This window comes from Acanthaster planci, linkage group LG02 (genome assembly GCF_054643075.1).
Source record: "Acanthaster planci isolate LZ-2023a linkage group LG02, COTS_SCS, whole genome shotgun sequence".
Taxonomy (NCBI): domain Eukaryota; kingdom Metazoa; phylum Echinodermata; class Asteroidea; order Valvatida; family Acanthasteridae; genus Acanthaster; species Acanthaster planci.
Genome location: NC_141778.1, coordinates 12,850,362 through 12,870,272, shown reverse-complemented (window position 1 = coordinate 12,870,272; position 19,911 = coordinate 12,850,362). Strand labels below are relative to the sequence as shown.

The window sequence follows — 19,911 nt, the reverse complement described above, 5'->3', positions numbered from 1 at the left end:
GGAATTTCTTTGTGTGACCTTGTGTGGCCTTTATAAGGAGTCAGGCAACATTTTGTGCATTTACCCGCTTTGGGAAGGAGAAATAAAAAAAGCATCCAGTCGCCTTTCTCTGACTCTCATTTTATGAAAAAAAACAACTTTCCCTTTTAAGGGGATGGCCCCCGTCGTGCAAAGGGACTGGCTAATTTCCTCATGACGAATGACAAAATTTCTTTGAGCCCTCACTGGATACAGTGAATTCGCTTGACAGTAACATAAAACAGTACGCGCATCAGGGCAGTGCACAGCTCGAAATGCCTCGAAACGAATGGGTTTCGGTTACTGCACTTTGTGACGGATGCCCACGTCCCTGCGACGTGGAGGCGGTGACGACCAGGAAAATTCCCGAATTGTACAAGTATGTGTCTTCTTAAATGTTTCACTTTAACCTGTTCAACTTAATGGATAACCCCTGACTCTCTGGAACACATTAATTATTATTATTATTATAACCGTGCGCTCGATGTAGGCCTACGTGTCTGACTCGTCGTGGGTAATTGCGTCATGTCCCGCTGGCACGTTGAAGCACCGAAATATAAACTGTGCCAACATTTATATTTCACTGAAAGGTTGTCATGTCATAGCATGGACATTCCTACACTGTGGTCGTTATGTTTTCTGTGCACTGCCAGTGTGCGTGCAGCAAAACCTGGAGAGCCGATGTTTTTGTTCGAGATCTTAAAAATAGTCGGCCATCTCTGTTTTCAACACAGCTCAAAATATGTGTCTGATGTGTTCGTCCGATGACTGAATAGAACAAGCTAAACCACTGTTGATGTGGAGTAAAGATGGTTCGTTTGGTGGTAGCAAGAAGGATAAAGGTAAGATTTGTGGTATTTATAAGAATGCAGGTCTTTGTTCGTCAGTTTCTAAAACAATGAACATGAGTAGAACAATGCATGAGTAGAACGTTTCTCCAAAGGACCCTTACAATGAACTTTTTCAAAAAACGATTGGAAATGCAACCTTGTACCCCAATTAGCCATGTTTGCAATTTTGTTTTTTAATATGGTATTACTTTACTAACTTTTTATGTTATACTAATGAGATTTCCATCTTCACAAGCGACACCGTGATCTCATTCTTTAACAAAAACTTCAGCGTTACATTGATTGAGCACAAAGGCTTGACATGGAATGACCATGTTGACTGCCATGTGTCTATGTAGGGTGAGTAAAAGACTGTACATAGAGCCTATTTGATAAATCGAAACTTGTAGTTAGAAATAAGACTGGCCTGCTAGCAGTTTATTTTCTGACCTTACACCTGGTTTGGAATATGCATGGCAAGAATAGCTCAATAGTTTACCATATTATGAATGGTCTGACAAACTAAAATGATCCAGAAAAGGGTTCTGCGATGTATCCACCCAGGTCGGAGTGGTCAGTCATAATCTTCTTTGGGCATCTAATCACTGCATGAGAGGCGTAGTAAAAAGTGCAAGAAGTAAATAATAAATAAATGTGCGTTCTAACCACAAATGACGCCGTTTATTGTCCCCGAGACTCGCCCATAAGCTGAGATTCTAAGATAAATTTCTCCTCTCCTCCACTTAAAAAGGGGTTCAGGAATTCTTTAATATCATGGAGCCTTTTTAACCAATAATTGTTCACAACAATTTGTTTTTATCTTGTCTCATCTCCGGTTTATTTTCTCAAACTAATTAGTTTTTTTTTACAATTAAATACTGTTGTCTTTTTTTATCCTCAGTTCTTAATTCCTTCAAAATTGTGGTTATTGCTTCGTGGCTCTGAACGGACCTTTTCCTATTACCGATTACCGTTGCAAGTCTGTCTGCCAGGCGGGCCTTTTTGCTGTTTTTCTGGTTGCTTGTTTTGTTTCGTTATATGTAATTTATCCCAGCCAGAACAATTTGGCCGGAGCTTACTTAATCCCTACTTTTTATTAAATTCATTCCATTTTTTTCAATGAATTCAATCATATATGTCTGCTAGGATTTGTTATCAAATCTTATCCCAATATTGTTTTCAATGAGGTGATTCTTTTGAAATTTGGTGAAGTATGGAAAAATTTCAAAACGCTTTTTCAATACACTAACAACTGGCCCAAAATGGACGTCAAAAATAGTTTTTCTTGATTTGAAAGGAGATTAAAGATGCAGAAAATGTTCGTCTTAGAAAATTCATTGCATGGACCCTTTAAAACTTGGTGAATGTCGTCGGTTGAATGTGAGGCCTGCGCATAATAAGCAAGGTGTGCCGCGGGGTCATGCATAGTCTGACAATCTCATAATGGCTTGGCTTCCGCCTGGTTGTCGGACGCATTGAATGTAACGAAGGAAATGAATCACATACCACGCCGTTTAAATGCAAGTAATTATACTAGTAATATTATTAAAAAATTCCACGTAAAAATTTGAAAAATTGCAAGGTTTGTAGGGATTGTTTGATTTTTGTTTCTCAGTTCTGGTGATGTTATAGGTTTGGTGGGCTGGCTGAGCAAGTGGTTTAGGGTTTGGTTAGGTCGGGTTGGGTTAGCTCCGGTGGGGGTTGGATTGGGCCGAGTGGGTTGGCGTGGTGAGGTTGCTTGTGAGTTTTTATGTGTTTTGTTCTGTTCTAGGTTTTGATTTGGGTTTGGGTTTCCATTCAGTTTAGCTGTGGGTTTATCTTGGCTGTCGCTGTTTCCCGCGCTGTGAAGTACATGTATAGTTGACAGCATTAACTGAACAAGTGGGTACTTGGACAGGCTGCAGAAAACTGCACAAGGGGATTTTCTGAAAAAGAAAACCAGGGTTTGAATTGCTCGATTGTCCAGATACTTATTCAAAAGATAATTGGATCCTCTTTTTTATATGATACCTTAAGGTGATACTTATGTATACGTATGACTGATCAAAGACAATAATCTGAAATTGTGATGCCAAAATTGCATGGCTTGGCTTTGTTCATTAGAAGTGGTCGACGGGTGTCGGGTAGTTTTAAGCGAAGTCAAAGAGATGCGTGTTCAATTTATTTGCCGTCTTTGCTCATATTTTAACATAATGATAAAAAGATTGCTGAATAAACTGTCCACATGTAGAACACGTCCTCACTGTTTCCACATAAGATTTTGCTTTTGGCGTTACCCTGCATATCTGGTTGTGGCCCAGCTGCTTTGGACTTCGATGATCATTCTGTCATGCAGGTACTGATGAGTGCATGGAGGTGGACTTTAGTGTGAACCTTGTTTTAAATGTAGGAAAGCCCAACATATGGAGAAATCCCGGGACCTGCTTTGGCCCTTCAGACGGGTTATTCCACACAATATCCCAATCATCATTTTAGACATTCTATTCCTCGTTCTCCCGCAATCACTTACTAATGTTGAGGAGGTGCTCCATCCTTTCGAAAACGTCATCCTTTCTGTCGTGAGAGTAAACAGAACAAGATGAACAGTTCCGTCCAGTCTTTGAATTAGCCTAAAAAAATGTCCAGCCTCTCACTGTTCTGATCAGACCGGTTCACCAGACCACCAAATCAACCGAACAATTTTCGCCACCGTTGCGTTGTACGCATCGTTATCTGCACTTATCCCCGCTTCGGTTTTGTAATCGGCCACTTGGTTTTAACAGGGTGGCCAGTCACGCGATGACAGTCTGTTTCTGTATGTTCCACTAGGAATCATGTGACTTTCTTCGTGAATTTGACTGGTCAGCATGGCCTAACATTGTATCTGGAGGAATATATTTCTTGCCCGAACACATTTCCAGTGATTTCAGATCTGATGAAATTGGATGCAAACAAATCAACGTTTGATTTCGTCCTGCGCCCGAGGTACAGTCAGATCGGCCGATTTTGAGCGCACACCTTTCCGAGAGTGGCGTAAAAAACGGGGGGGGGGACATGAGGGCACGCCCCTTCCCGCTTGGGGCCTGTACCTCCTGTGTCCCCCCCCCTAGAAATTAGAGAAGGAAAACATGTGGAAATAGTGCATTTAAGTCATCGTTTCAACCTGACCAAATCGAGTGTCCATTCCAGCAAAGGAGAGCCCCACGTGGCCTCCTTTAATTAACATGTACCTCAGTTTCGCCACAGTGTGGCCTGATGAACTGGTCAAATGGCATTATGTGCTGCGGGTTAAAAGTGTCCAACACCATAAAGCTGCTTCCCGTAAATAAAGCCAAGTTAGGCATCACCGATTCAAATTGTCTCTGATTATGTAGGCTAGTCATGCTTGAATTTTCTGGTATCAAATAAAAGAGGACAAAATGAGCTTTACAATTAACCATATATGTACACTTGTGGAAAATGCTTATTAGGAATTGCTTATTAATCTATTCATCGTTAAGTCAATTTTTTTAGAGCACCCTGCTTTATGTCAACAGATAAAAGGCAACAAAATTTGGAAAACTGCCACTTGCATGTGGGACAGACGTTTTTTTGCGCATAAAAAGAGGAACATGAACGTGAACATGCAAAAGGATTTATGTTTTGTTGCTTGCAGAGAAACAACTTGAAAGCCATTTGGCACAAAGAAAACGGACACAGTAGGATCTTGTGTTAGGACACTCTACAGATCCACGATGTCATCCTGTCTGTCTGAGAAAAAACTGCGACTTTTGGCTTCGAATCTCGGAGAGGAGTGGAAGGCTGTAGCCACCTATCTGGGAATTAGAAGAGATGAGGTTGAGCGGATTCAAGCTGATCATTGGGGTACAGAAGAGCAGATATTCCAGATGTTGATGATTTGGTGGCAGCGGTGGGATCATCTGAATGACGGTAGCGATAGTATTGCCGTTGCTGCTCTTTGTGAATCTCTCGTGAAAAGTGGAAGATTTGACGCAGCAGAGTCATTGAGAGGTGAGATGATTTTCAGTATAAAATACGAATTCCATTTCCTCAAGAAATCTTGATTTTATTTATTAAAATAGTCACTTCGTTGCTTTGTGTACACTCTAAAAACGTCCGGGTCAGATTGACCCAGAATTGGGTCCAATTCGGTATGACCCTTTTCTGGGTCAAAATATGATCCCCTTTCGGGTCATATTTGACCCTTTCTGGGTCATAATTTGACCCGGAAAAGGGTTATACCAGACGTTTTTAGAGTGTATTGCCTTGAAGCAGGATGGAGGAAAGATTTATTTCAATCCCTTCGAAGGAACAAAAACCGATCAAGAGTTTTTCCAACAGTTCAGAATCAAATAATTCAAGCTAACAAAAAGATTATTCTAAGGGAACTGTTGAAATGTGTTTACTTATAGTCTGCCTGAATTCAGCCCATAAATGTATCATCGTTCCCCATTGATTCCTATAAGACACAATTTCTTTTGACAACGAATGATTAAGTTTCTTTCACAAAGACGATCACAGCATTAATCAGATTTAACAAAACTGATATTTTCTGTGACTAGGTCTGATCGCGCAAGATTTCAATTTTGATGTGTGCCTTGCCGAGTTTACCCAGTACTACATTGACACGATGGGTCTAGTCCCCCTGATACCTTGGCTGCCATCAGAGGTCAAAAGGATAAGTGATATCTATGTAAAACTGAAGCTGATTGAGAGAGAGAACAAGGCTGGTAGAGTGGTAGTGCGTAACATCAACTCCTATGAGGACATGCTTCGTCTTGAATATGATAACGGTCAACCAGTCAGATTTATCTTGCTGTCTGGCATTGCCGGTACTGGCAAGACAACTATCGTGTCAAAGATGGCAACCGACTGGGCACTTCAGAAACCAGAATCACCGCTCTCCAAATTCAGTCTTTTGGTTGCTTTGAGTGTTCGAGAGTTGAAGCGCGTCCCTGATCTTGGTGAGGGAATATTCGACCAGATTCTTGCGAAAGATACAAACATGTGTCGCACCTCTCTAACAAATTACTTGAAGTCTCATGCTGAAGAAGTCCTTATCGTGTTAGACGGTGCTGATGAGTTTAATGAAGAAGGATCCGAGCTGCCAACTGAAGGTGACATCATTGACATTATCAGCAACAAAATTCTCCGTGGATGTACCGTCCTTGTTACCACACGTCCCCACATGGTGGACAAGCTGTGCAAGCTCAACCCTGCTTTTACTCGCATCGAGACCAGTGGTTTCTCAGACAGTGGAGTTCAGGAATATGTTCAGAAGATTTTCAAAGGTGAAAAGACATCGGTCCGTGCCGATCTGTATCAGGTTTTGATGGAATCCAAAAGTCTGCACACTCTTGCAAGAATACCCATGATGTTGTTGCTCATTTGTCTCATTTGGTCGGATGAACGCAAGCTGCCTGAGACATTAACGGAACTTTTCAGGGAAGCAGTCTTCTTCATGATGAAACGACACTCTGAGAAATTTGGCAAACTCTGCGAAAAAGAAGATTCACTTGAGCATGAGTTAATGCAGTTCGTGCAGGCATTAGGCAAACCAGCGCTTGATGGCTTGTTGCTTCCTGGTCAGAAACTGATTTTTGAATCGGTGGAATTTGGAAGTGCCGAAATGGTAGACAAAGCATGCAGTCTTGGCATTCTATCACTGGAAAAACGGCGAAGAAAGTTGCGTTCAGTGCATTATGTCACCTTTCTCCATAAAACCCTCCAAGAAGCAATTGCTGGGTTTTACTGGGCTAGTCTGTTTGAATCAGACATGGAGTCTTTCTACCGGTATCGCCGTTTACTCAATGAGGAAAATGCCTTCAATTTGGAGTATGTGTTGCGTTTTTGTTGCGGGGCAAATGTCGGAGCAGCTGAGTCTCTTCTGACCTGTGTCACTGATGTTTTCTCCAAGACAAATCCAGAATCATCGATGTCAATGGAAAGCGAGCATTTGCCGAAGAGCATAGTTTGGACACCCATTTCACTCGAGGCTAAAAAAGAGAGGATGGTTCAACGACTGTGGCTTTTGATGCATTTGGAAGCACAGTCCTGGGAACTGCACAGCATTGACAAACCTATGAATAGATACAGGCTGATATTCAACTTTGACTGTTCAGGTGATGAGAGAATAGCCTTCGGATATTTGATTGAATGCGCGTCTTCTGCCAGAATGTCGTTCCTACACGAGATACAGATAGTTTCCATGAGTGCCATTAGTGGAGCAAGTGCGACGATCGTCACAGAAATTCTACTCCAGGGAGTAATGAATATTACAGATCTCACGATTGCATTTGTAGACTATAAGAATGAGGAAGCCATCCATCACTGGCAGTTGGACCTCGGCAAGGCACTAAGTAAGATGAAACTTCAAACCCTCTCCTTCTGTGGCCCATCTGTTATCGTAGATTACGACATATCGACTGTCTTTGAGGGATTATACAACACTAACAACTCTGCTTCTCTTCAGAACTTGACTCTTGAATCGGTTGCTGTTAATCCAAGATACCTAAAGAAATTCCTTGAAAAGCAAGGGGAGCTTCGCTGCATTACTCTTCGTTCGCAGCACGATGTCGACAACCGACAGGTTTGGGGTGAAGCTTTGGGAGGCCTTCAAACCCAGGCACTTCAAGAGATGGATGTGAGACAGTGTGTACTATCCGATTCCCATGAATATTGCTTAGATCGATCGTATCCAAAGCTTCAAATCCTCAGACTGATTGATGATGATCTTCAAGAGGACGACATACAACATGTCAGTAGTCTTCTCTTGAAATCTCCAAAACTGAAAGAACTTGATCTATCAAGGAACAACATTGGTCGAGGTATCCAGAGCCTTGCGGAGAGGTTTCCACATCTTGATCAACTTCAAGTGCTAAAGCTCACGGACACTGGCTTGACATCAAAAGAAGCGATCACTCTTGCCGGATATATTCCTAGCTTGGTTAATCTTCAAGCCTTGTCCCTGAGCCGTTATGAGTATTCGCCAGTGATAATAACTGCAGAAGCCTTGCTCACAGTTTTACAGTGGTCGTGCAGATGCCCATTGCTAAAAGATCTTGATATCAAGCAGTGCGTTTTGACAATCCTTGATTTGGATGAAGCCGATGTATCAGTGGATTTAAAAGATGGTTCTCAGATGCTGGTAGATGAATCACGTTCATCGGAAGGTTTAGCAGACGGTCCTCAGATGCTTGCAGATGAACTGCATTCATCTGTAGATTTAGCAGACGGTCTTCAGACAGTGGCAGAAGAACCATATTCATTAAAAGGTATAGAAGACGGTTCTCAGATGCTGGCAGATGAATCACATTCATCAGAAGTTTTAGCAGAAGGTCCTCAGATGCTGGCAAAAGAGCCATATTCATCAGAAGATTTAGCACACGGTCCTCAGGTGCTGGCAGATGAACCACATCCAACACTTAAAAGCACCATTGAAAACTTAGATTTGAGTAGTAACTATTTTGGCAAGTGGACACAACAATTCCTGAGGCTTCTGAAGTATATGCCCTTCTTGAAGAACTTGGACATGAGTAGCATGAGTCTCACATATGCAGACGCAGTATGTCTAGCTGAGGTTCTCCCATACTGTCAACGACTACAAACTGTACATGTAGGAGACAACAATCAGATGGGAAATCGTGGTCTCGAAGTATTGCTGGGAGTGATTCCGGAACTTCCTGATCTGAAATATCTTTCACTGCCAGATAGGGGTAGAAAACCTCCCGAGATGGTTCGAGAATGCCTCCAACATGGTCACCGATACAGCATTATCAGATACTTTCACCATTTTAATCGACCCCAAATTGAGGCTGTAGTTCAGGTTGTCAAGCGATTTAAGGGAAAACAGAACAACGTTGATAAAAGGGCAAAGCTAATCTTTGATGTATAAAGTCATAGCTACCCTTGGCAAGCGGACTATGGCCTATTTCCTGATCAATGTCTAAGACGACAGCTGCATCTTTGTATGACCCTCCAGACTCTTTATAGTCCCAGAGGCAATCTTTACGAGCCAAGATGTTTATATACACATGCAAGATTTTCTAAGAGTTGGTATTTAGACATTGGACATAGTTAAGCATTATCTCTCGTAACTACAGGGCTGTAGGTGTGAACTTACAGGTTGCATGAATGGCGTTTGAGTGGATCGGAGCTGCCCATCCCCAAACCCTTGACGTAAGTTTTTTTTTCTGCTAAGAAAAGCTCAAGCTGATCTAAATATGGATAGTTTAGTAGCCTTGGCAATTCCTCCCAAAACTGTTTTCTTTTTGGCGCTGTTGCTTCCATTTTGCGTTGAGAAGTGTCAGCCACACTGGATTACCATTATTACATGAGACACGTATTAACAGTTCACCAGCATCCCCCTACAGGCTCTCGTCTTGTCACACCCCTTTCTATTATTGGTCGGTGCCAAAGAAAAAATATGTGCCCATCCAAAAAATTACTGCCAAGGAAATATCTTGTGTTTGCCTACACGGCAAACATTTTTCACGATTCTTATGTCCATTATGGTATGTTACCGTCGGCACTAACACACTTTTTAAGTATCTGTTTAGGAAACAAAAGAACTTGTACCATCTAGGTTTAGGCTTTTTCTTTGTTAACTAGAGAACTTCTGGGTGTGCATCCTCGTGGGATTATGAAATGGTAATCGTTTGACTTGGATGGCTTTGGACGTATTTTTATTGGAAAATCTCGTTACCGATAAACCATCAAAATAAAAACAGCAACACAAGGAAACACCAGTTTGCTATAGAAACCTGGTGATGTGACCCATTCCTTGAAAAGAAAACAGTGCAGTTTTCACGATGTTTACACACGAATACGGTGATGATGTTTCCTTGTTATAAGTTAAGATGTCTATGGGAGGACCCTTGTAAATAAATTCCCATACACACCGATAATAAAACTTTTATTTCAAAATTATTTTAAAAATACAACTCTCACAGGTGTCCAAGCTGGACATCAAAATGGTGTTCGATATGTCCTCCTTCATTTTCCTTTCAAGTTTTAGTGGGTTGACGGTTGAATTTTTGAGAAAATCTCACCCAAAGCAGACAACCCCTAAAATGAAGGAAATTTCACTGCCCGGAAAAGCAGCCATCTTGAAAATGCATCTCAGGCCTCTGCAAAACGACTAAATAGTGCCACATTCGAACCTGATTGCATCGCAATTGATCAGAATTGGAAGCCCTGAATCCGGGCCAGAGGTTCAGTGCCATAATTCTTCATTTTCCCAATTCCATGGCTCTCAGGACTCTCTAATATAGAATATTTTGAGTGTATAACTTTTATTGATATTTTTAAATAAGCTCGACAGACATATTCCCAGCCTATTTACCAGGTTGCACCCCTATGGACAATCGCTGCCTTGTAAAAACACGCCCTCTCTTGTTTATTTTGGAGTGGATCGATAAAATAACCCTTTGTGCTTTTTCTTGTTTATGATTTTTTTCATTGTTTGGTTTTGTTTACATTGGTTTGGAGTGAGGGTGGCCTTTACTTTAAGACTGGCCTTGAGGTCAAACCGGGTTTGAGATATTTACTTTGGTTTGATCCTCTTCTCTTTTAGCAAAAATAAAGGTTAATATTAGGTGAAGAGAATTTCATTGATATCAAGGCGGTGTCTGACATATAAAGAACCGTCCACCCTTCAAGTCTGAAATCATAATATAAGGCCATTTCCTGCAGACCACAATTGCTGAATCGTTTCCTGCTTTCGATGCAGTGAGCCTGGATTTCCATAGTCTGCCTAGCGTACCGGTATATAGTAGTGGTGATGCATAGGCCTGCCGGCTGGTTTCGTGCGGTTCACTGAAAACGAAAGTATACGCACCAAGCTTTCTATTATTTGGCTATTCTATGAAACTTGACAATGGAACGAACACGCCATCGCCATTCATTTCATTTGAGAGAGCTCACTTTTGTCACGGGCTTATCTGAGCATGAACTTTGTACTCTGCTCTGGTAACTATAATAAAATGAACCACGTGACTGCTCAGTGTGGAGAGAGGCCTGCACCGTAAAAAGGCAATGCTGTGGCGCTGGCCGGCAGTGAATAGAGAAAGTTAACTTGGCCAATAGTCTCGGCATACGAACCACCAACAAGGTAAGGCTTTTTAATAAAAAGGATTACTCGTTATATTTCCGGTCGTATCAATGTGAGTTTATCATTACAGATGTTTCCGATTGGTATGAAGTGAAATTACACGGAAACAATAGGGAGATGAAACAAAGAACCCGGATTGAAACAAACAAAACAAAGATATAATGTATGTACATGTATACTGTGTTGTTAGTGTTCTGTGTGCAGCCGATGGTCTTGTCACTGGTTATGTGTCTTTCGCTTGATTATTGACTCGCTGGGAAATTTAAGGAAATAAGTGTCACCAGCAAAACATGCATATCAATAATAGCCCCTACCAACAGCCTTGCCTGTCCTTCATTCTTGGTCATATTTTACAGTGCGCGTTTAACTTAATTATGAAGTAGAACAAATACAATTTCATGTATTATTTTTGAGGAGCTGCAAGGTGGTCATAATCAGTAAAATATGAATACCGAGTGCTCAGTGAAGTATTACCATTAGCATCCCCAGCAAAAATAGCGAGGGAGTATCACTGATCTCGTACACCTCTCTGGTATCGGTTTCGATGCTTTTATATCTCCCTTGTCTGTCTAAGAAAAAAATGGGGGAAGAAAACGGTGGCCATTGAGCAGTTCAGGAGCAGTTGTGTGATTGGGTACGCGTTTAACATAGAGGTAAACCCTGTCCTTCCATGTAAAATTCAGAATCCGCCATAGGGTCCTTGGAAGCTGCAGTCTTGCTATGGTTTCAGGAATCACTTAGCGAATATTTGTGGTGAAGTAGCTGGTGTATTGGTATGCCACAGAACCCCCCCCCCCATTGTGTCCACGGCGGTGGTGCACTGACGATTCCACGACCTCCAGGAGCCCTTTGCGTCACAAACGTACAAAGATCGAATCACTTTGTGAAGTGCTAAGCAGATGATTGTGATAGTGCTGTATTTAATTTAAAATGTGACCAAAACACTCTTGATATCAAATTTGTTTAGTTTCAAGGTTGATATTTTGTTTTGTTCCAAACAGTATATTAGCTCCGCACTACTGTATATTAAAGCTCCTAAAAGATTCAGCTGTCCCCTCCCCGACCAAGAGAAAAGGCTTCCCAGAATGCAGTCGGCTCTGACTGAGGCTACTCTGAGACACATTGCCTGTAACCTGGGAAAAGAGTGGAAGGCTTTGGCAACCTACTTGGGTGTCAGGAGTGATGAGGTTTACCGGATTGAAGCTGATCATCAAGGAACAGGGGAGCAGATATTCCAGATGCTGATTATTTGGTGGCAGCGATGGGATCATCAGAGTTACAATAGAAATGGTATTTCTGTGGATGTTCTCTGTGAATCTCTCATCAAATGTGGGAGAACTGATGTAGCAGATTCGTTGAGAGGTTAGCAAAACTCAATTTAAAACTGTAAGTCCTATACCCCCCCAATACCTGTTTTTAATTATACTGAAATAAAAAACGAAGGAAGTTTAAAATTATGTGACCATCACAGTCCACTGGTAATCGTAAGACTTAAATTAGGGAAATGAACGTTAACTGCATTCAATATGATTAAGAATTTCTAATTTATTGCTCTCGTAAAATATCTAGGTCCTATAGCGGGTGTGGATGACTTCAACCTTGACGTGTGCCGAGATGAGTTCATCAGATACTATAAAGACACACTGAGCGTGGTTCCTTTGCTTCCCTGGCTGTCTTCAGAGGTCATAAAGATACGAGATATGTTTGTTAAGATGGCCCTTGGAGACAAAGAGAATAAGGATGGAAGATTGGTGCGGTGTTACATCAGCTCCTATGAGGACATGCTTCGTCTTGAATATGATAACGGCCAACCCGTCAGATTCATCCTGCTTTCTGGTATTGCTGGTAGCGGCAAGACAACTATCGTGTCAAAGATCGCCACCGACTGGGCACTTCAGAAACCAGGATCACCTCTCTCTAAATTCAGTCTTTTGGTTGCCCTAAGTGTGCGAGAAATGAAGCGTGCCCCTGACTTTGGTGAAGCAATATTTGACCAGATCCTGGCAAAAGATACAGTGGTGAGACAAACCTCCCTAGAAAATCACCTGAAGTCCCATCCTCAAGAGGTCCTTGTTGTTTTGGATGGAGCTGATGAGTTTGACAAAGAGGGGTTCCAGCTACCAACTGAAGGTGACATCATGGACATCATCGGCAACAAGATCCTCCGTGGATGTACCGTCATTGTCACCACACGCCCTCACATGGTGGACAAGTTATGCAAGCTCAATCCTTCTTTCACTCGCGTCGAGACGAGTGGTTTTTCAGACAGTGGAGTTCGGGAATACGTACAGAAGTTTTTCAAGGGGGAAGACCCCAAGAACTCTGCCGAACTCTGCAGTATTTTGATGGCAACCAAGAGCCTTAAGAATTTGGCGAGATCGCCGATGATGTTGTTGCTCATTTGTCTTATCTGGTCTGGGGAGCATAGCTTACCAGATACTCTAACAGAGTTGTTCCAAGAGGCAGTCATGTTCATGCTGAAACGATACTTCGTGACAACCGACCATCCTTGTCAAGGTGACGAAGAATTGTATTCAAAAGAGGTATTACAGCTGGTTCAAGATTTGGGAAAAACAGCACTTGACGGACTTATGCTTCCAGGGCAGAAACTCATTTTTGAGGCATCTGAGTTTGGACATTCCAAAAAAGTAGTAAAGTCTTGCAAAATTGGAGTGCTGTCACAAGAAAAGGTTCGTAGTAAGCTTCGTGTGGTCCAGCATGTCACTTTCTTTCACAAAACCTTCCAAGAAGCAATTGCTGGTTTTTATTGGGCCAGCCTGTTTGAGTCTGATCAAGGTTCCTTCAAAAGGTATCTCGGGCAGGTGAATGAGAAAAACGTTATAGGTCTTGAGTACCTGTTGCGATTTTGTTGTGGAGTAAATGTTAATGCTGCAGAGTCCCTCCTTAAACACGTTGTTGGACAAGGAAGCATGGAGAAATTAGGGACTTTGTTGCTTAGGTTGCATTTGGAAGCGCAGTCCAAAACATTGCACGGCATCATGGCACCTATTTTCAAGAATGGCCTCTTCTTCGATTTAAAATGGGGAGGGGACATCAGGTTGGGTTTTGAGTTTCTGATAAAGTGTTCCTGTCAGCCCTCCGTAAGTCAGTCGTGCCTAAGTGAAGTGAAAAATGTTACCATTCTTAGGGTTAATAAAAATGTCCCACTGGTTGTTGACGTACTGCGACATGCTGAGAATGTGACCGATGTCCTGTTAGATTTTAGGCCCGCCGCAAGCGTTGATACAAGCTTGCTTTTTGCCTTGGGCAACGCAATGTGTCGGTCAACATTTCTCAGCAATATATCGCTGGTCGGCAAACTCAACTTATCAGCCATGTTTAAGCCCATGGTGGAATTACCCCCGGCTAGTTTCTTGCAGGGTTTTTTCTTAAGGGGTCCTATGATTGATTCCAGGCTTTTGAAGAGATTCATTCAAAAGCAAGATAAGCTTTGCCAGATTTCGCTCTGCAATGAAAACATAAGCGAGCGGGACTGCACTTGCGAAGTTGATGAAGCTGTTGGTAATGAGGAGGCAGCTGATGTTTCATCAGGAGATCATCAAATGCAGCCATTGCAAAAATTTACAGTAAGGTACTACAAGAGTCAGTTCCTGACAGGTTGCTTCTTTGGTTGGTCCTGTCCACACCTCCAGGTGTTGGAACTTGTGGGGGTTAACCTCCACGAGGGAGATTTTCACAGGGTCAGTGTCTTTCTCTCCCGAGCACGCCAACTGCAAGTGGTTGATTTATCCGAAAATAGAATCGGAGGTGCTTTCCTGAGGCTTGCAGAGCAGTTCATTGCTTTACAATGTCTGGAGGTGTTGATACTTAAAGACGTGGGGATGCTCCCGGATGATGTCTGTCATTTTGCCAGGGGCACTTTACCACAGTTAGCAAATCTGCGGATTCTGTCCATTGCCAGGAACAGTGCTCTCACTGCGAAGGCTTTACTTTCAGTCATTCAGGGGTCACGTCATTCCTCATCTCTAAAAGAACTTAGCATTCACAGCTGTGTAAAGGAGGAGCCTGAGGAAGAGCTCTCACAAATATCAGATAGTGACGTGGAAGATGCTTTTCCGATGGTAGAGGAGACCCAATTGAAGTATCAAGGCTCACTTGAGATTCTCTCTCTTCGTAACAACAATCTCGGTAAAAGCTCCTCCAAAGTCATAAGACTTTTAAAGGAAATGTCCTGTTTAAAATCATTGGATATGATGGATTTGCCGCTGACCGATTCCGATTTGATATTTTTCGCTGAGGTTCTTCCTTGCTGTCAGCAGCTTGAAGAATTATTCCTGTCAAGAAAGGATAAGTTTGGAAATGTTGGAATGGAAGCCCTTCTAAAGATACTTCCTGATCTACCACAATTAAAGCATATGGAGTTGCCAGCGTACGAAGACAACGAGGGCACTGACTTCATCCGAGAGTGTCTGAAACATCGATTTCCGTACAGCTCAGAGTGTCTCTTTGACCTGCCAGATATTACGAAAGTAAAACAAACCGTGCAAAAGTGCAGTGTAAAGACATAGTCAAAAATGAAAGGTTATTTACTACGTTAGGTGCAGAAACATCATTTCCAACAGCGCCAACAATCGCCACTCTTTCATGTAGAAATTGTTCCTCATTAGTGATCAAGCAGCATCGCCCATGATCACTCCACCTTGACATTTGTGGTGTCTTGAAATTTGTCACTGTTTCTGTGTACTATTATTAATATCAATATGTTATTTCAGTTATGGACTAATTAAAAATATAATTACACTTATCATTGCTTAGTTTAGGTTTCCCTTTTTATAATTGATTGTTCTTGTTTATTTATTTTGATAAATTGTCTTGTTCATCGTTTTTTTGTTTGTTGGGGTGTTGGGGTGTTTGTTTGTTTGTTTGTTGGGGTGTTTGTTGGGTTGTTTGTTTGTTGGGTTGTTTCAATTTCGTTTTGGGAGGTTGGAGCTCAGGCAGTCCTTTTTTATTGGACAATCAACCTTAGATTTGATGTTAAGTTACTTGTGAGAGAAATCATAACAGACCCATTTGTTGGCATTATTGAGCGCATCTAAGTCGGAATTGAGTTGAAGTAGTTTCTTTTAAGTGGTTTCATAATTGTAGATCCCTCTTCATAATATTGATAGGCCTATAAGTTTAGGTTATCTCAGTAAAGTTTATAATTTATCGAATGGCAGGAACTTGTAAAGGCCAGCGACACGTGGTTTGAAAATATAAGAGAAAACTGGATATTGTCTGCACAAGCAAAGCGGGATAAACTGGGAGTAATTGGAGAGGGAAAGTACGTGATCTTGGGCATCGCCTGGGTGAGGGGCAAGGTGCAGTGGCACTGGTCCTCGTGAAGATGTACTTTGCGTCGGGAAGATGTTAATTTTAATATGCAAGGATTTTGCCCATACGTAACATACATTGTTACGAATATACGTCAGTGTAAGGGGAAAGCCCGCTTTTAAATTGGCATCTGTCTTGGAAAAGTGAGCAGAAAAATAAAAATAAAGATAAAGGAAAAGGATCGAGGAAGAAAAGAGAGGAAAGAGATTGTAAATTGCTATTCTTCCATGGGAATATTTCGGAATTGCCGAATTCACGTTTGCAGTGTACCGAGTGCTTTACCCATTCCCGGGAGGAGTTATGCTTCTTCCCTGGCGACACTCATTAATATGATCTTCTCCACCAGTACATGTCGCAGTGCTATTTTGTGGTCACTCAAACTGTGTTCTAAACTGTCCAGTTGTTGCAAACAGACAGACAGCCCGACAGACAGACACGTATAGGTAGTGCATTACGTTGTTACTGATGTCCAAATAAGGTTCCTCATGGTATGTTGTGTTTTTTATTATTACTTTAATTATCGTTACTTTTTCTTCATTCCTTTTTGGTGTCAGATTGGGGGCGGGGGAGGTGTGACCCCTGAACCCCCTCCCGGATGACAAAAGTGCATAATCTGGAAGTTAACTTTAGTTCCATCTATACCCTTGCAATATACTCGAATTCGAATTTTCATATGCTAGACTCTAAGCCAATTTAAAAGCTAAACAAAAAAAAGCCAAATTGTAATATTTAGAGTTTAACTCTGTAGACTGTATAGTGCTTTGTTGTTTGCTGGATTTATGTACTTATACAAGGTGTCCCAGAAAAAAACAAACCCTGAGGAAAGGGGTTAATATGCCCAAACCATGAGATATGACTATAATGTAGAAGGATCTTATAATTATAAGGATCTTCGAAAAGAAGAAGCAGTATTCTTTCTAATGATACCTTGATAGTATCCCTCTTGTCATGCATGACTGAACACCGTTGTCTTGAAAACGGGGCATCCGAACTCAGTTGTAACACTTTCAATAAACCAGTGAATGAGGTTGTCCTCTGTCATGCTTGTCTAGGTTGAAAGTGACAACAGAAGGTCATGTTAATGCTTGGGTGGCTTGAAAGCTCCTGTTTTCAAGAAATTTCATAACGACAAACACTCTTTGCTCTTTGGTAAGTTGTACCATGTTGCAGATTTGCTGTCCTGCTTCGAACACTTTTCAACACTGCACTGGCACACCTCGGGGCAAGTCAACACATAAAACCAGATTATTGCATAACTTGAAAGTGACAAAAGGCAATCTTTCCTCATTAACATGACCTTCTGTTGTCACTTTCAACCAGGACAAGCATGACAGAGGACAACCTCATTCACTGGTTTATTCAAAGTGTTACAACTGAGTTCGGATGCCCCATTTTCAAGACAATGGTGTTCAGTCATGCATGACAGGAGGGGTACCATCAAGGTATCATTAGAAAGAATACTGCTTCTACTTTTTGGAGATCCTTATACACTATAATCATATCTCAAGGTTTTGACATATAACCCCTTTCCTCAGGGTTTGGTTTTTTTCTGGGACACCCTGTACAAAGTTTCAGAAGACTGTTCCAATGTCTTAGCCGTATCAGCAACGCGTGGTATTAGGATTTTGTATTTACCTCCATTTGTGTTTTTTAATTACTGGTATACAACAGCAGCACGGGCTTAATGCTTGATTCTGCCGCATTCTGAGACGCGTCTCAAGCAGATGGTACTTGTTTATATCTGTACACACATACTTTATCTTAGCCTATGTCAGAGCTAATATCTAAGCTCACATGATATCAGAGCTTCTATTATTTAGTATGAACACAAAAAGTACGACTAGACACGCGCTCAGGCATTACTGTATGTAGTTAGAACACCAAACGAGAAACTGCATTCTTTTATTTATTTCAGCACAACATGGATGTAAAATCTCCAACTTGATAAGACTAAAATACAGCTAGTGTATAATATCAACTTCAATTAGACAAATTTCTATTGTTCGGTCTGATGTGTCAGTCTTAAGTGACGAAGATTTATTGTTTTGAACTTAAAATGTTAAATATGCTTGGTATATTTTAGCTTAAAAAGCAAGTCCAGAAGGTAACTAATATAGTCAACTTTCTAAGTTCATTGAAGCCAAATTTTTAATGCTTGCACTAGATTAATTTTAGTCGTTTAAATAAGGCTATAAAGGATTTTTACTAAGATGATCCTGAACACGGATTCAAAGACATGAAGTGGCAAAAGAAATGACTATCTATCTTGAGTTGTGTAAAAGGATTAATACCGTGCTAATTGAATTTACCGAAGCAGCTAATATTCGAGAAAGTAGGACATAAAATGGAATTGCGCAATTTGGAATAATAAACATACTGTTACAGTCAGAGAAATTACTGTGTGTTTTCAGACAGTAGTTTTTTGTTATGAAAACAAAAGCAATATTGTTGGCTTAAGTTAATTAATTTATGGGCTTAATTTTTACATTCACAAGACTCTCCTCACAACGCGTTGCAACGGTTACTTGGAGGTTTGGATTACTGAATTTCAAGATTGTGTGCTTACGTGAAAATTATTCGAGTATTTGAGTTCAATACAACAAAAACAAAATCATGAAATTTAAACAGTGCATGATGAAATGGAAACTGTGGGAGTTTATGTAAATCATTCCTCGTTTGACATCATGTGTAATATGTCTAGTTGTTTTTGAATTAAAAGTGTGAATCAGTATCTTTTGGTCAAACATAAATTACGGATCTGTGCTTGACACGAAATAAACACCCTCGACGTATAGCATGAGTGACCTTTTTGACAGAAAATTATTTCAAATTCTATGATCATTAAATATCCAGTACTAAATATTTGATGACACGAAACAAATGTATGACAATTTTTATTCATTTTTTGATACTTTATGATAAATAGATCCTTTAGTTTGGTACAGATGAACTTAGTAACTGAATATGTGGTGATGAACTGATGTAGCGATAGGACATGGCGTTGGTCTGCCTAAATTGCCTGTGTACATTTACAGTTCTCATTTAGCGCGTACCCCCCCGTACGCCACACTTGCGCGGAAGTGCTGACCCACAGCATGTTGTTCACAGTGAACTTTGCCTTACGGAAGCCCGTTAGTGCCAATTTTAAATCCGCAAATTTTTCATTTTTATTGCTAAACAACGCAATAACATTGCGAAATAACGCAATAACTTTGCGGAATAACGTAATAGTGAAATAACGCAATAGTTCTACGGACATTTGGGGGTACGTTCGCAAGGTTACTCCTATTAACAAGAGTGGGATGCATGAGCATAACACTCGGGTACAAGAGTACACGCCCCCTCTTGCGAGAGTATATCCTCTCTCTGACCCGCGGGTCGTACTCCAGCCGTTCGAACGCTCAGGAGTGTATACTCATGTTAACACGAGTAGCTTGCTCGAACGCACCCCTGCGTATGCTGCATGCAGTATGAAAAGAGCAACATCAACAACTGGCGATGACTTATTCTTTCTCTTAGACAATGATCCGTAAAAGGCCAAATGTCGTTTTAGGGTCCTTAAACTTATAATGGTATTTCACCATGATTTAATGCCAAAACCACAATATGTCATCATAACTCAAACCAACAGAGAAGTGG

General features: G+C 41.2%; 2 protein-coding genes across 4 annotated transcripts; both read left to right on the top strand.

Moving 5' to 3' along the window:
• The first annotated feature begins 248 nt into the window (after window positions 1-248).
• Window positions 249-10,433, top strand: LOC110980455 (NACHT, LRR and PYD domains-containing protein 3-like). 2 transcript variants are annotated; one of them, XM_022237148.2, is made up of 4 exons: window positions 249-397; window positions 753-860; window positions 4,483-4,838; window positions 5,390-10,433. In XM_022237148.2, exons 3-4 carry the CDS (start codon window positions 4,562-4,564, stop codon window positions 8,719-8,721), a joined length of 3,609 nt encoding a protein of 1,202 aa, XP_022092840.2. In that variant the 5' UTR covers window positions 249-397; window positions 753-860; window positions 4,483-4,561; the 3' UTR covers window positions 8,722-10,433. The 2 variants fall into 2 exon arrangements, with proteins under 2 accessions (XP_022092840.2, XP_086989350.1); XM_087133224.1 differs by lacking the exon at window positions 249-397 and having other exon boundaries at window positions 488-860.
• A 369-nt stretch (window positions 10,434-10,802) lies between these two features.
• LOC110980456 (NACHT, LRR and PYD domains-containing protein 3-like) lies at window positions 10,803-19,813 on the top strand. 2 transcript variants are annotated; one of them, XM_022237150.2, is made up of 3 exons: window positions 10,803-10,938; window positions 11,940-12,300; window positions 12,508-19,813. In XM_022237150.2, the coding sequence occupies exons 2-3, from the start codon at window positions 12,024-12,026 to the stop codon at window positions 15,465-15,467; spliced, it is 3,237 nt and encodes a 1,078-aa protein (XP_022092842.2). In that variant the 5' UTR covers window positions 10,803-10,938; window positions 11,940-12,023; the 3' UTR covers window positions 15,468-19,813. The 2 variants fall into 2 exon arrangements, with proteins under 2 accessions (XP_022092842.2, XP_022092843.2); XM_022237151.2 differs by lacking the exon at window positions 10,803-10,938 and having other exon boundaries at window positions 12,159-12,324; window positions 12,508-19,811.
• Window positions 19,814-19,911: the final 98 nt, after the last annotated feature.